Source organism: Sparus aurata, chromosome 1, assembly GCF_900880675.1.
Source record: "Sparus aurata chromosome 1, fSpaAur1.1, whole genome shotgun sequence".
NCBI lineage: Eukaryota > Metazoa > Chordata > Actinopteri > Spariformes > Sparidae > Sparus > Sparus aurata.
In genome coordinates this window covers 324,077-338,344 of record NC_044187.1, presented here as the reverse complement: position 1 = coordinate 338,344, position 14,268 = coordinate 324,077, and the positions used below count along the sequence as shown (strand labels likewise).

Here is a 14,268-nt window from a genome sequence, read left to right as displayed (position 1 = left end):
ATTGTAAAATTTTAACAGGTTCTCCATTTTGTTCCTTTGTTTGACCTCCTGTTCTACTCCATGCAGTTTGTCTGCTGCGTGTCAGCATAATCATGATGATTTACAGGTGTGACACGTACCCGGGACCACGGTCCAACAAGAGCAGGTGGTCTCAGCCCAGATCAGCTAGCTTCACTTTGTCTTTGTTTCAGACTGTTGGATCAGTCACAGGAAGTTCAGACATGACAAGGATGTATCTGCTGGAGGTTTGTACCAGACCAGCATTACTACTGTGATTGTTGTTACAGCTGCAGTGAAATGAATCTGTTAGTGCTCAGCCAAACACACAGGCTGCCAGAGGAAATGACATCACAACATCAGACCAATCGTGTGTGTGTGTGTCTCATGTAGCCGATCAGATCAGAGCGGCGACAGTTCATGGACTCGCTGAGGAACAAAAAAACCCAGAACAAACTGAAAAACCTTTATTTACAAAAGAAAAACAGAACTGACTCAGGATGTGTGTGCGTGCAGGAAGTGACTGATGATGATAAAGATATTTGGTTCAGCAGATGTGGTCATGTGGTAGTTGGCATGTTGACTTCTGTGTGAGGTTCAGAGGGTCACACAGTTCTGAGTCGGGTTCTGGTGCTGCTCTGGACAACATGGAGGCCCGCGGCCAACAGATGTTTGAGTCAGTGAACGTCCCGGATTGGAACAGGTGATGGAGTCAGTCGTCCTCATGCTCACAAACACTTTGATAGGAAATAAAACGTGATGAGAAGTTCAATGGTGATGGTTCACTGTGTTAGCTAGACCGCTGTGATGTCATGCCGTGATGTCATCTGCATCACGACGTGGGTCTTGTGGATCTTGACCGTTGAGTCGACCTTCTGTGTGCGAGGACGTTTGTATCCATCGTCACGGTAACAGCTCAGCGGGGATCTCAACGGTCCAGAGGTCGCGACCTCCTCGAGCGCTCAGCGGCTCCTTCAGCCAGCGAGGGTTGGACAAGTGGGTCAGGTGCTTCTCCTGCAGGCCAATCAGAACGGCCGACCGCTCCAGGTGCTGCAGCTCCTCCCCCTGCAGGGAGGCGGGGCACAGCCAGGTCCCGCCCACATCCACCAATCCTGAAAGAGAGATGCAGGTGATGCCTTCAGGTACACCTCAGGAACTATCGGTGAACAGACATCGTTTCCTACCTGCCACCACGCCTCGGCCGAACCTCTCTCCGGACTCCAGGAGCCCTCGTATCTGAGCCTGGTTCATCCCCAGCGGGCCACTCAGCACCGCCCGCCACTCCTCCCTCTCCCAGTCACGCCAGGCGATGTGGACTGCCAGGGTCCGATTCTCCAGCGGGGCCAACAAGGGCCTCCAGCGGCTCTCCACCGTCTTCACCCCGTCCAGAACCAGACCGGCGTACGGCTGTCGAAACGACAGGCACCACACCTGCACCGACATGTCTGCAAAACAAATGACGTGACAGCAGAGTCCAGTACAGTCCAGAACCCTGACATTAAAGTAGCAGCAGGTTCTCCCTCATGGACACAAAGTTCATCATGTCCATGTTTAATTAACGTCTCATCGTGTTTTATACTTTATTAACGGCTCTCCATGTTTTATAGTTTAGGTTAGTTTAGTGGATTCATCCAGCTTTAAAACAAACACATTAAATTGACCCTTTTTTAAATGGAGTCTGGTGTATGACTTCACTATCCTAACTCTGACGCACAGCTCAGTTCTGTGACGTCCTGCACTTATTTTACTGAACATGAAGGCTCCGTTTGTACAACAGGTAACACATGTGATGTACTCACGACAGTGACCGAGTGGGCTCGTGTTCTGTTCCGACTGAACCCGCACAAACCTTCGGCTGGATGAGCACCGACGCTATAATTGACCCTTTTTTAAACGGAGTTTGGTGCAGAGCTGCTCGGCTTCTTCAGCTTGATCCAAGCTGGCAGGAGGACCCGGACTCGCTGGAGGACCCGGGCTCGCAGGGGGACCAGGACTCGCAGGAGGACCCGGACTCGCAGGAGGACCCGGGCTCGCAGGGGGACCAGGGCTCGCAGGGGGACCAGGGCTCGCAGGAGGACCCGGACTCGCAGGAGGACTAGGGCTCGCAGGAGGTTTCCTGCTCCTCTTCTTCTTCGTTGGTTTGAATCGCACCTGTCGGCGGCTCTGCTGCCCTCCGCTGGTGAGGTCAGTTACCCTGGTTACCCTGGTGATCTACCCTGTGGCACGTTTACCTGAGTGACGTCATGTTTAGTGTAGTTTTTTTTAAATATTCCAATTAAAATATTATTTTATAATTAAAGATTAAAGGATTTATTGTGTTAATGACATTTAAACGGACTGAGGCTGAGGTCCAGTTCTGGTTCTGGGGAAGGTTCAGTGAGACATGAAGGAAATAGAAATATTTGTGTCAGTGTTTCTGTCGTCAGGGAACTGTTGGACCTAAAACTGACTATGTTGGTTGGACTCCACAGGACCGGACCGGACCGGACCGGACCGGACCCTCAAACTCAAATGATGAGAGAAGCGCGGTGCTCTGACCTGCTGCCACTACTAACAGTTTTATTTCATCCAAAGTTTCAAATAATACAATTTATTCATTCAAATGAAGATAAATGTGTCTGAACTGATCTTCTCTTTAATCAATACGCTGTCTTATTTTTAAAAAATCAGTCAGCTGATGTCACTAAATGAGACAGAACAACATGGCCGACAGCTGGTTCTGTCAGTCAGTTTTCTCTTTTGAAGACAGAATATTTCACAGTCGTTTGATTTTGTTATTTTACCACCAACATGCAAATCACAGAGCCGAGAACACACAGCACGGATCAATAATCAATAAATCAACAAATCTCTACGATCAATCACAGATGGTACAGGACAGGAAGTACACGCCCCTTTTTTACTCCACCACATTGTTTACATCAGCAGTGGCAGCAATGACATCACAACAATGGATGAAACAGTTAGAGAGAGCGCTGATGTCATCACTTCAATCAATAACCAATACTCATCTGCACCGCGCTCACGTCACACGCTGTCATCAATAATTAATGAAGAGACGTGTCTCAGATCGTCTTCTGTCTTTCTCTTCAAACTCCAGAACATAAAAGAAAAAGTCCAATAGATCACTAACGAGTCTGTCTCTGGTTACCATAGCAACTAATGATGGTGTGCTGAAGCAGCCGCGGGAACACGAGGAGGAAACCCAATCTGTCCACGTCACTGACACTCACCGAAAATCAATAAACAAACTCCTGAAAAAAGACAAACTCAGAAAAACTCAAATATAACAAGAATCAAACATGAACATCTATTCAAAGTCAAATCAATAATAAGTAGATCAATAAAACACTAAACTGAGAATGAGACCAAATGTTTTGATCAAACCTGAACAACAGGAAGTGAAACAGCAGACTGAGCGCCACCTGATGGACAACCCATTGATCAGTGATCAGTGATCACTCTCTGACGACCGCACGTCTCCTTCACTGACTGAAGATATGAACAGATATAAACCATCAGAAACTGGACCAGGATCTGTCAGGATGTCCCCATGTGGACCAAATGTTGGACCACATTCAGGCTCCGCCCCCAGCAGGTTAAAATTAATAAATACATTATTAATGAGGTAACATTTAATAATCATGATAAAATAATAAAGTAACATAATCAACAAGTTTATCTAAATGTTTTTCAGGAGGGAAAATCTCTGATCATCCCGGCAGAAGAGACTCCAGTCACTCTTTGTCCTGCTCCAGGGTTCTGCCGGGGCGGATCTGGATTCTGTCTCAGTCAGACCAATCCTGGTCCTCAGGTTCAGACTCCTCCTCTGATTCGCTGTACTCCACCGCAATGCGACGCGACAGGATGGTGGCGACATCATTTCCTGCCGGCTCTCGTTTCTTGGCCTCCTCTTGCTCTCGCTGCTCCTGAACCTTCCTCAGCTGGATCCCTGCAGATCAGGAGGAACCAGAACCCCAACAGGTTAGACTACGGGACAGCACGCAAGTCTGGTTAGGGTTAGGTTGGTTGGTTCTGTGAGTTCTAGATGAGCTCAGACACAGTGTGTAACTCTGGTTCTGTGAGTTCTAGATGAGCTCAGACACAGTGTGTAACTCTGGTTCTGTGAGTTCTAGATGAGCTCAGACACAGTGTGTAACTCTGGTTCTGTGAGTTCTAGATGAGCTCAGACACAGTGTGTAACTCTGGTTCTGTGAGTTCTAGATGAGCTCAGACACAGTGTGTAACTCTGGTTCTGTGAGTTCTAGATGAGCTCAGACACAGTGTGTAACTCTGGTTCTGTGAGTTCTAGATGAGCTCAGACACAGTGTGTAACTCTGGTTCTGTGAGTTCTAGATGAGCTCAGACACAGTGTGTAACTCTGGTTCTGTGAGTTCTAGATGAGCTCAGACACAGTGTGTAACTCTGGTTCTGTGAGTTCTAGATGAGCTCAGACACAGTGTGTAACTCTGGTTCTGTGAGTTCTAGATGAGCTCAGACACAGTGTGTAACTCTGGTTCTGTGAGTTCTAGATGTACTGACATTATAACTTCATAAACACAGTGAATCAGCTGACCTCGGCGTATGGCGGCCAGCAGGTCGCTGCGGGCGTCGTTTATCGGCCCGCTGGCCGGCTTCCTGCCATCTGTCGCTGGGGGCAGCGGAGGAGCGGCACCAGCCGAGGGCAGTACGGGGCCTCCGGGCCGGGAGGGGGAGGGGACGTAGTTAGCAGGGGGAGGCGGAGGAGGTGATGGGCTGTAGGGGCGTGAGAGAACAGCAGCGCCACCTAGAGACAAAGATTAATTATAAATGATGTCGTCATCAGTGAGACGGAACACACATGACAGAGACATCAAAGCAATATACTGACAAACAGTTAAGATGTGATCTCAAAGAGTTCCTGAAGTGACTGGTGTAGGTTTGGACCGTCACATGAGAGGGAAAAGGGAACCGATGTCTTCTGAGGCAGTCACTATAACACTCACTGTTTCCTGAGTGAAAAACGCTCTCTGTGAGGTAACGTTATGTACTTGTTATGGTCGGTGATGTGTGCTGATGTCTACAGTGAAACATCGGGATGGACGATGACGTCGATGTTCATGAATGTGAGGCAGCAGTTGTGTATTAGCTCACCGTCCGTCTCCTGAACAAACAGAACAGAACAAACTGCCTGAACTTCGTTGGAAAACTAGTTTTTTCTGCTATGTAACAATAGTTTGATAATGTGACGAGTTCTGATCGACCCGCCGCCTCCACCGACTCATCAGACAGGAAGCTCCCTGTTCCAGTATGGCAGCTGTGCTGATGCATGACTCCAACCAACAGCAGCGACCAATGAGGTGTCTTCTTGTGCGCACCGTGACTGTGGTTACACTAACAAGCCTAGACAACTGTCCGTTACCTTGGTTACCAGGGGCGGCTGCAGGGTGCAGTGGCGTTGCCATAGCAGCGGCGTGGGTGGAGCTGTTGGGGAATGCTGACGGCATGAGAGGAGGGGGTGGCGGGGGGGCTGGAGGGATCTGATGGTCACTGAGGAGAGATGGAGGTCAAAGGTCAAACATGAGTCACACAATAAGACCCTTTCTGTGTGCGTGTGTGTGTGTGTGTACTTGGCCTCCGCATTGGTCCGTGCTCCGTTCTGATTGGCCAAGCCTGCCAGTGGCGGGTGGTGGTGATGATGCGGCTGGTTGCGACCCAGCGAGTGTTGCCGGGTGGTTGCCGTGGCAACCGCAGTGGAGGCGGGTCGGAGCGCGCGATCCAGTGACTGAGTCTGACCACTTCCTGTTGCCACGGCCACATGATCCTTCCCATCATGCCCCAGGGCGTCATGGTGGTGGGAGCCGGTGGGGTCATCTGACATCCCCGACCTGGAGGGATACGGACAGGAAGTGTTGTCATCTCAGCTGATTGATGTTTCCTGTTTGTCTTGTCTGGGTGTCAGTGTTCAGGTGTACCCACCTGTCAGGTGACATCGAGCCGTCGGACGTGTGGTATGGTGACGGTGTTACTCGAGCGTCTGGGCGGAGCTCCTTGTCGTACGCCATGAGGTTCCACTCCTGCCGCCTGTTACGAGCTTTTCGAACCTTCACAGGAAGAAGAAGAAGAAGAAACGTCAACAGAAAAATAAAACCATAAATCATTAAATTCACTGAATGAGATTTCTTGACAGAACATTAGAACGTCACCTTCTTCACCTCCCGACCCGAAGACTCCTCCACATGCTTCTGCTCCTGCACAGACAGACAGACAGACAGACACCTTTATACTGAGAAACAGACAGACAGGTCACAGACAGACAGACAGACACCTTTATACTGAGACACAGACAGACAGGTCACAGACAGACAGACAGACACCTTTATACTGAGAAACAGACAGACAGGTCACAGACAGACAGACAGACAGACAGACACCTTTATACTGAGACACAGACAGACAGACAGACAGACAGACACCTTTATACTGAGAAACAGACAGACAGGTCACAGACAGACAGACAGACACCTTTATACTGAGAAACAGACAGACAGGTCACAGACAGACAGACAGACACCTTTATACTGAGACACAGACAGACAGACAGACAGACAGACACCTTTATACTGAGAAAACAGACAGACAGGTCACAGACAGACAGACAGACAGACAGACAGACACCTTTATACTGAGAAACAGACAGACAGGTCACAGACAGACAGACAGACACCTTTATACTGAGAAACAGACAGACAGACAGACAGACACCTTTATACTGAGACACAGACAGACAGACAGACAGACAGACAGACACCTTTATACTGAGACACAGACAGACAGGTCACAGACAGACAGACAGACACCTTTATACTGAGACACAGACAGACAGGTCACAGACAGACACCTTTATACTAAGACACAGACAGACAGGTCACAGACAGACACCTTTATACTGAGACACAGACAGACAGACAGACAGACAGACACCTTTATACTGAGACACAGACAGACAGACACCTTTATACTAAGACACAGACAGACAGGTCACAGACAGACAGACAGACACCTTTATACTGAGACACAGACAGACAGACAGACAGACAGACACCTTTATACTGAGACACAGACAGACAGACAGACAGACAGACACCTTTATACTGAGACACAGACAGACAGACAGACAGACAGACACCTTTATACTGAGACACAGACAGACAGGTCACAGACAGACAGACAGACACCTTTATACTGAGAAACAGACAGACAGGTCACAGACAGACAGACAGACACCTTTATACTGAGACACAGACAGACAGGTCACAGACAGACAGACAGACACCTTTATACTGAGACACAGACAGACAGGTCACAGACAGACAGACAGACACCTTATACTGAGACACAGACAGACAGACAGACAGACAGACACCTTTATACTGAGACACAGACAGACAGACAGACACCTTTATACTGAGACACAGACAGACAGACAGACAGACAGACACCTTTATACTGAGACACAGACAGACAGACAGACAGACAGACAGACAGACAGACACCTTTATACTGAGACACAGACAGACAGACAGACAGACACCTTTATACTGAGACACAGACAGACAGACAGACAGACAGACACCTTTATACTGAGACACAGACAGACAGACAGACAGACACCTTTATACTGAGACACAGACAGACAGACAGACAGACACCTTTATACTGAGACACAGACAGACAGACAGACAGACAGACACCTTTATACTGAGACACAGACAGACAGACAGACAGACAGACACCTTTATACTGAGAAACAGACAGACAGGTCACAGACAGACAGACAGACACCTTTATACTGAGAAACAGACAGACAGGTCACAGACAGACAGACAGACACCTTTATACTGAGACACAGACAGACAGACAGACAGACAGACACCTTTATACTGAGAAACAGACAGACAGGTCACAGACAGACAGACAGACAGACAGACAGACACCTTTATACTGAGAAACAGACAGACAGGTCACAGACAGACAGACAGACACCTTTATACTGAGAAACAGACAGACAGACAGACAGACACCTTTATACTGAGACACAGACAGACAGACAGACAGACAGACAGACACCTTTATACTGAGACACAGACAGACAGGTCACAGACAGACAGACAGACACCTTTATACTGAGACACAGACAGACAGGTCACAGACAGACACCTTTATACTAAGACACAGACAGACAGGTCACAGACAGACACCTTTATACTGAGACACAGACAGACAGACAGACAGACAGACACCTTTATACTGAGACACAGACAGACAGACACCTTTATACTAAGACACAGACAGACAGGTCACAGACAGACAGACAGACACCTTTATACTGAGACACAGACAGACAGACAGACAGACAGACACCTTTATACTGAGACACAGACAGACAGACAGACAGACAGACACCTTTATACTGAGACACAGACAGACAGACAGACAGACAGACACCTTTATACTGAGACACAGACAGACAGGTCACAGACAGACAGACAGACACCTTTATACTGAGAAACAGACAGACAGGTCACAGACAGACAGACAGACACCTTTATACTGAGACACAGACAGACAGGTCACAGACAGACAGACAGACACCTTTATACTGAGACACAGACAGACAGGTCACAGACAGACAGACAGACACCTTTATACTGAGACACAGACAGACAGACAGACAGACAGACACCTTTATACTGAGACACAGACAGACAGACAGACACCTTTATACTGAGACACAGACAGACAGACAGACAGACAGACACCTTTATACTGAGACACAGACAGACAGACAGACAGACAGACAGACAGACAGACAGACACCTTTATACTGAGACACAGACAGACAGACAGACAGACACCTTTATACTGAGACACAGACAGACAGACAGACAGACAGACACCTTTATACTGAGACACAGACAGACAGACAGACAGACACCTTTATACTGAGACACAGACAGACAGACAGACAGACACCTTTATACTGAGACACAGACAGACAGACAGACAGACAGACACCTTTATACTGAGACACAGACAGACAGACAGACAGACAGACACCTTTATACTGAGACACAGACAGACAGGTCACAGACAGACAGACAGACACCTTTATACTGAGACACAGACAGACAGACAGACACCTTTATACTGAGACACAGACAGACAGACAGACACCTTTATACTGAGACACAGACAGACAGACAGACAGACAGACAGACACCTTTATACTGAGACACAGACAGACAGACAGACAGACACCTTTATACTGAGACACAGACAGACAGACACCTTTATACTGAGACACAGACAGACAGGTCACAGACAGACAGACAGACACCTTTATACTGAGACACAGACAGACAGGTCACAGACAGACAGACAGACACCTTTATACTGAGACACAGACAGACAGACAGACAGACACCTTTATACTGAGACACAGACAGACAGGTCACAGACAGACAGACAGACACCTTTATACTGAGACACAGACAGACAGACAGACAGACAGACAGACAGACACCTTTATACTGAGACACAGACAGACAGACAGACAGACAGACACCTTTATACTGAGACACAGACACAGACAGACAGACAGACAGACAGACAGACACCTTTATACTGAGACACAGACAGACAGACAGACAGACAGACAGACAGACACCTTTATACTGAGACACAGACAGACAGACAGACAGACAGACAGACAGGCACCTTTATACTGAGACACAGACAGACAGGTCACAGACAGACAGACAGACAGACAGACACCTTTATACTGAGACACAGACAGACAGGTCACAGACAGACAGACAGACACCTTTATACTGAGACACAGACAGACAGGTCACAGACAGACAGACAGACACCTTTATACTGAGACACAGACAGACAGACAGACAGACAGACACCTTTATACTGAGACACAGACAGACAGACAGACACCTTTATACTGAGACACAGACAGACAGACAGACAGACAGACACCTTTATACTGAGACACAGACAGACAGACAGACAGACAGACAGACAGACAGACACCTTTATACTGAGACACAGACAGACAACAGACAGACACCTTATACTGAGACACAGACAGACAGACAGAAGACAGACACCTTTATAACTGAGACACAGACAGACAGACAGACAGACACCTTTATACTGAGACACAGACAGACAGACAGACAGACACCTTTATACTAAGACACAGACAGACAGACAGACAGACAGACAGACACCTTTATACTGAGACACAGACAGACAGGTACAGCCAGAACAGACAGACACCTTTATACTAAGACACCAGACAGACGACAGACAGACGACAGACACCTTTATACTGAGACACAGACAGACACCTTTTACTGACACAGACAGACACCTTTATACTAAGACACAGACAGACAGGTCACAGACAGACAGACAGACAGACAGACACCTTATACTGAGACACAGACAGACACCTTTATACTAAGACACAGACAGACAGGTCACAGACAGACAGACAGACAGACAGATGAACCTTCTGTCGTCTCTTCTCTTTGCGTTTGTTCTCGGTGGCCTGCAGCATCTTTTCCTTCCACAGACTGAAGAAGTACGACGGGTCAGTGTAGAACTTCAGCGTCCTTCTTATCGTCCCTGCGCACACACACAACACACACACATTTAGTAGTGGGGTGAGGATGTTGAGGGGCGGGGTTTAAACTGACCTGTTAGGGTGTGAGGATGGTGAGAGGCGGGGTTTAAACTGACCTGTAGGGTGTGAGGATGTTTGAGGGGCGGGGTTTAAACTGACCTGTAGGGGTGAGGATGTTGAGGGCGGGGTTTTTTAAACTGACCTGTAGGGTGTGAGGATGTTGAGGCGGGGTTTAAACTGACCTGTAGGTGTGAGGATGTTGAGGGGCGGGGTTTAAACTGACCTGTAGGGTGTGAGGATGTTGAGAGCGGGGTTTAAAACTGACCTGTAGGGTGTGAGGATGTTGAGAGGCGGGGTTTAAACTGACCTGTAGGGTGTGAGGATGGTGAGGGGCGGGTTTAAACTGACCTGTAGGGTGTGAGGATGTTGAGAGGCGGGTTTAAACTGACCTGTAGGGTGTGAGGATGGTGAGGGGCGGGTTTAAACTGACCTGTAGGGTGTGAGGATGTTGAGGGGCGGGGTTTAAACTGACCTGTAGGGTGTGAGGATGGTGAGAGGCGGGGTTTAAACTGACCTGTAGGGTGTGAGGATGGTGAGAGGCGGGGTTTAAACTGACCTGTAGGGTGTGAGGATGGTGAGAGGCGGGGTTTAAACTGACCTGTAGGTGTGAGGATGTTGAGGGCGGGGTTTAAACTGACCTGTAGGGTGTGAGGATGTTGAGGGGCGGGGTTTAAACTGACCTGTAGGGTGTGAGGATGTGGAGGGGCGGGGTTTAAACTGACCTGTAGGGTGTGAGGATGGTGAGAGGCGGGGTTTAAACTGACCTGTAGGGTGTGAGGATGGTGAGGGGCGGGGTTTAAACTGACCTGTAGGGTGTGAGGATGGTGAGGGGCGGGGTTTAAACTGACCTGTAGGGTGTGAGGATGGTGAGGGGCGGGGTTTAAACTGACCTGTAGGGTGTGAGGATGGTGAGGGGCGGGGTTTAAACTGACCTGTAGGGTGTGAGGATGGTGAGAGGCGGGGTTTAAACTGACCTGTAGGGTGTGAGGATGGTGAGAGGCGGGGTTTAAACTGACCTGTAGGGTGTGAGGATGGTGAGGGGCGGGGTTTAAACTGACCTGTAGGGTGTGAGGATGTTGAGAGGCGGTGGTTTGTCACAGCGTTGGTACATCTCCAGCACTGGGTTGAGGATGGAGCTCCGTGACACCACCTGCTGGTCCTGGATGGTACTGCTCCTGAAGGCCTTCCTCATGTTGATGTCCTGCAGAGACACTACACCACACACATGATCGTCACAAACAGTGAGGATGTAATAAACATAAATGTTTTTGGCATTAATATGCTGATTCGTTGTTCATGGACAGAGATAGACACATCCTCATTTCTGTTTCTCCAGGAACAGAACTTGATCATAAAGACAGTGTGCAGTCTGTTGACCTCAGGCTTCTTAAATTATCAAGTTTAAGGGACCTGAAGAGCAGCAGAGTCATCTCCTCCCCAGAAAAGCTGCACACAGGCAGACCACACAGGGACAGGCATGGTGGTATGCTGCCTGTCAGGTGTCCGGTGGACAGAACTGACACTGTGGAGGGAGCGTCTGAGAAGCACCTGGTGGCAGCAGCCGCAACAGCTGCCCAACATTTGCATGAATGACACTGCTGACAGTCCGGTGCGTCCATGTTGACAGTTGTTTAGTCAGGGTAGTCCTCAGTCATCACAGGTGTGTACCTGTCTCTACTACATCTGAGGTCTTCCACCGTTCCTAAAGTAGAAACTCAGTGTGCCTTTAGTCAACAGGTGAGGAAGACACACCTTGACTGTGACACCAGCCTTACCCAGGCTCTGGACATTGTAGTGCTGCCTTGGTTAAAATGTCTCTCTGATGTAGCTCGATAACTTCGCCTGTGAACAAGCATCTGGGGTCTGTGATTCCATTGTTAACAAACAGGTGCTGAGCCTTCACGGGATAGATTATGGCCAGGTGCTGAACAGAAGAGATCTGGACTGCAGCAGCTCTGCTTCAGATGCAGTGACTCCAGTGGACCCCCTCTCTGGTCTTGCAGGGGTACAGGAGGGGTCTTTGGAGTTTGGTCATTCAGTCAGATTTATCTTGTGACCTCAGGACCACATCCCTCTGGGTATGTTGTGCGACCATGAGGTGCTACACAATAAGCTATGAGTCATTTGATGCTTGTACAATCAAACTAAAAGCTTTTGCTCTGATTGGACAAACACCACAAGTGTGATTTCTCACTGATTTTGCTAGTATGTGATGGCCTGTTCCAGGAGAGACCTGGTCTGGTCTGGTTACCTCTCAGAGAGGTTTTCTGTACTGTGGCGTCAGTCTGGGAGCTGCTGACTCGTTAGTTTTACCTCAAAGAGCTGGATTCTTCCCTTCAGGCTGGAGGTTAGAAAATGATTCAGATATTATTGGATGTTCATGAGTAGTGCTTAAATGGAGCCTGAGTCTGGAGGGATGGATAGATGGATGATGGATGGATGATGGACGGGTGTATTGTATCCACCTTCCTCCACGGTGGAGTCCAGCTGTGTGACCTTCACTGCCAGCAGGTCGACTCTCTCCTGCAGACTGTTCATCCTCAGGTAGAAACTGTTGGCCTCTGTGAACAGCTCACCAAAGATGTCCTCCGCATGACGACCTGCACATCAGCGACAACAAACCCAACAAAATGTTGTCAACAGACAGCACATACAGTGTTATGTCTGTTGATAACATGGTCAGATGTCATCACAGTCATAAGTGATGACATCAGCACTCACTGAGTCCTCCCAGCTGTTTGATGACAGCAGCCAATGTGCTGTTGGTGACACACTCCAGCTCACTGGCGACCCCATCAGGCAGAGTGCCGCGACACAGATACCTGGGTTCAATAATCCGCTTCACCAACGGCATGGCTCACCTGCAGAGAGAGAGGCAGAGACCATCAGAAACGCCGTCTTCTTCACCAGTCTGGTCAATTCAGCCAATCAACAGCCATCACAGACAGCCTGTGAACATCCTCACCTGTCCACCCAAAGTCTTTGTTCCAACGCATACAAGGTCAAGGTAAACTTTATTATCCCACAAGTGGGAAATTCATGTGGTCACGTGCACGTTCCACTGCTATATACTGTATAGCATGAAAAGAAAAACATGAATACAGAGAAAAAACAAGGACGAGACAGACAGCACAGTAAGAACATTGAGGGAACATCACAAGCATGTTGAATGTTCATATGGAGTAGTTTAAAGTGCTCAGGAGGTATTTAATCTATTGTTGTGCACTCTAACTGCTGTAGGCACGAAAGACTTGTTGTGCCTCGTGGTCATTATTTTGTGTGTGTGTTGAGACTCACTCTACCAGTTCATCATTCATATTTGAGGGTGGAACTATAATTCCCTGTTTATTAAAATCTATAACCATCTCTTTTGGTTTCTTTGCATTAACCACAAGGAAATTGTCTGTACACCATTTAATAAAACCCTGCATCTCCATTTCAGAACCCTCTGTGTGTTAGACTTTAACAAACCCACTCATGCATATTGTAACAGTCGGAGTTATTGAATGTAGCGCCACTAGGTGGCG

At 48.2% G+C, this 14,268-nt stretch overlaps 2 protein-coding genes, 1 long non-coding RNA gene and 1 pseudogene across 7 annotated transcripts in view; 1 reads left to right on the top strand and 3 right to left on the bottom strand.

The window, feature by feature from the left end:
- LOC115583016 (serum response factor-like) overlaps positions 1 to 14,268 on the bottom strand; it is a 102,437-nt gene that overhangs the window by 74,381 nt on the left and 13,788 nt on the right. The window lies entirely within an intron of this gene.
- On the bottom strand, positions 450 to 2,058 carry LOC115583135 (uncharacterized protein CXorf40 homolog). Its single transcript, XM_030419607.1, has 3 exons — positions 1,797 to 2,058; positions 1,182 to 1,442; positions 450 to 1,109 (listed from the first exon to the last, which is right to left on the bottom strand). The coding sequence occupies exons 2-3, from the start codon at positions 1,438 to 1,440 to the stop codon at positions 901 to 903; spliced, it is 468 nt and encodes a 155-aa protein (XP_030275467.1). The 5' UTR covers positions 1,441 to 1,442; positions 1,797 to 2,058; the 3' UTR covers positions 450 to 900.
- On the top strand, positions 2,059 to 2,624 carry LOC115583181 (uncharacterized). The gene is made up of 2 exons (XR_003984314.1): positions 2,059 to 2,181; positions 2,469 to 2,624. It is a non-coding gene; the product is annotated as an uncharacterized LOC115583181 (long non-coding RNA).
- Positions 2,540 to 13,602, bottom strand: LOC115583051 (wiskott-Aldrich syndrome protein family member 3-like; annotated as a pseudogene).

Excerpts from the sequence above, each read along its gene's own strand:
- LOC115583135 (XM_030419607.1), bottom strand. The coding sequence starts at position 1,440 with ATGTCGGTGCAGGTGTGGTGCCTGTCGTTTCGACAGCCGTACGCCGGT. Across the intron at positions 1,110-1,181 it reads CGGCCGAGGCGTGGTGGCAG|GATTGGTGGATGTGGGCGGG; the intron begins GTAGGAAACGAT and ends TCTCTCTTTCAG.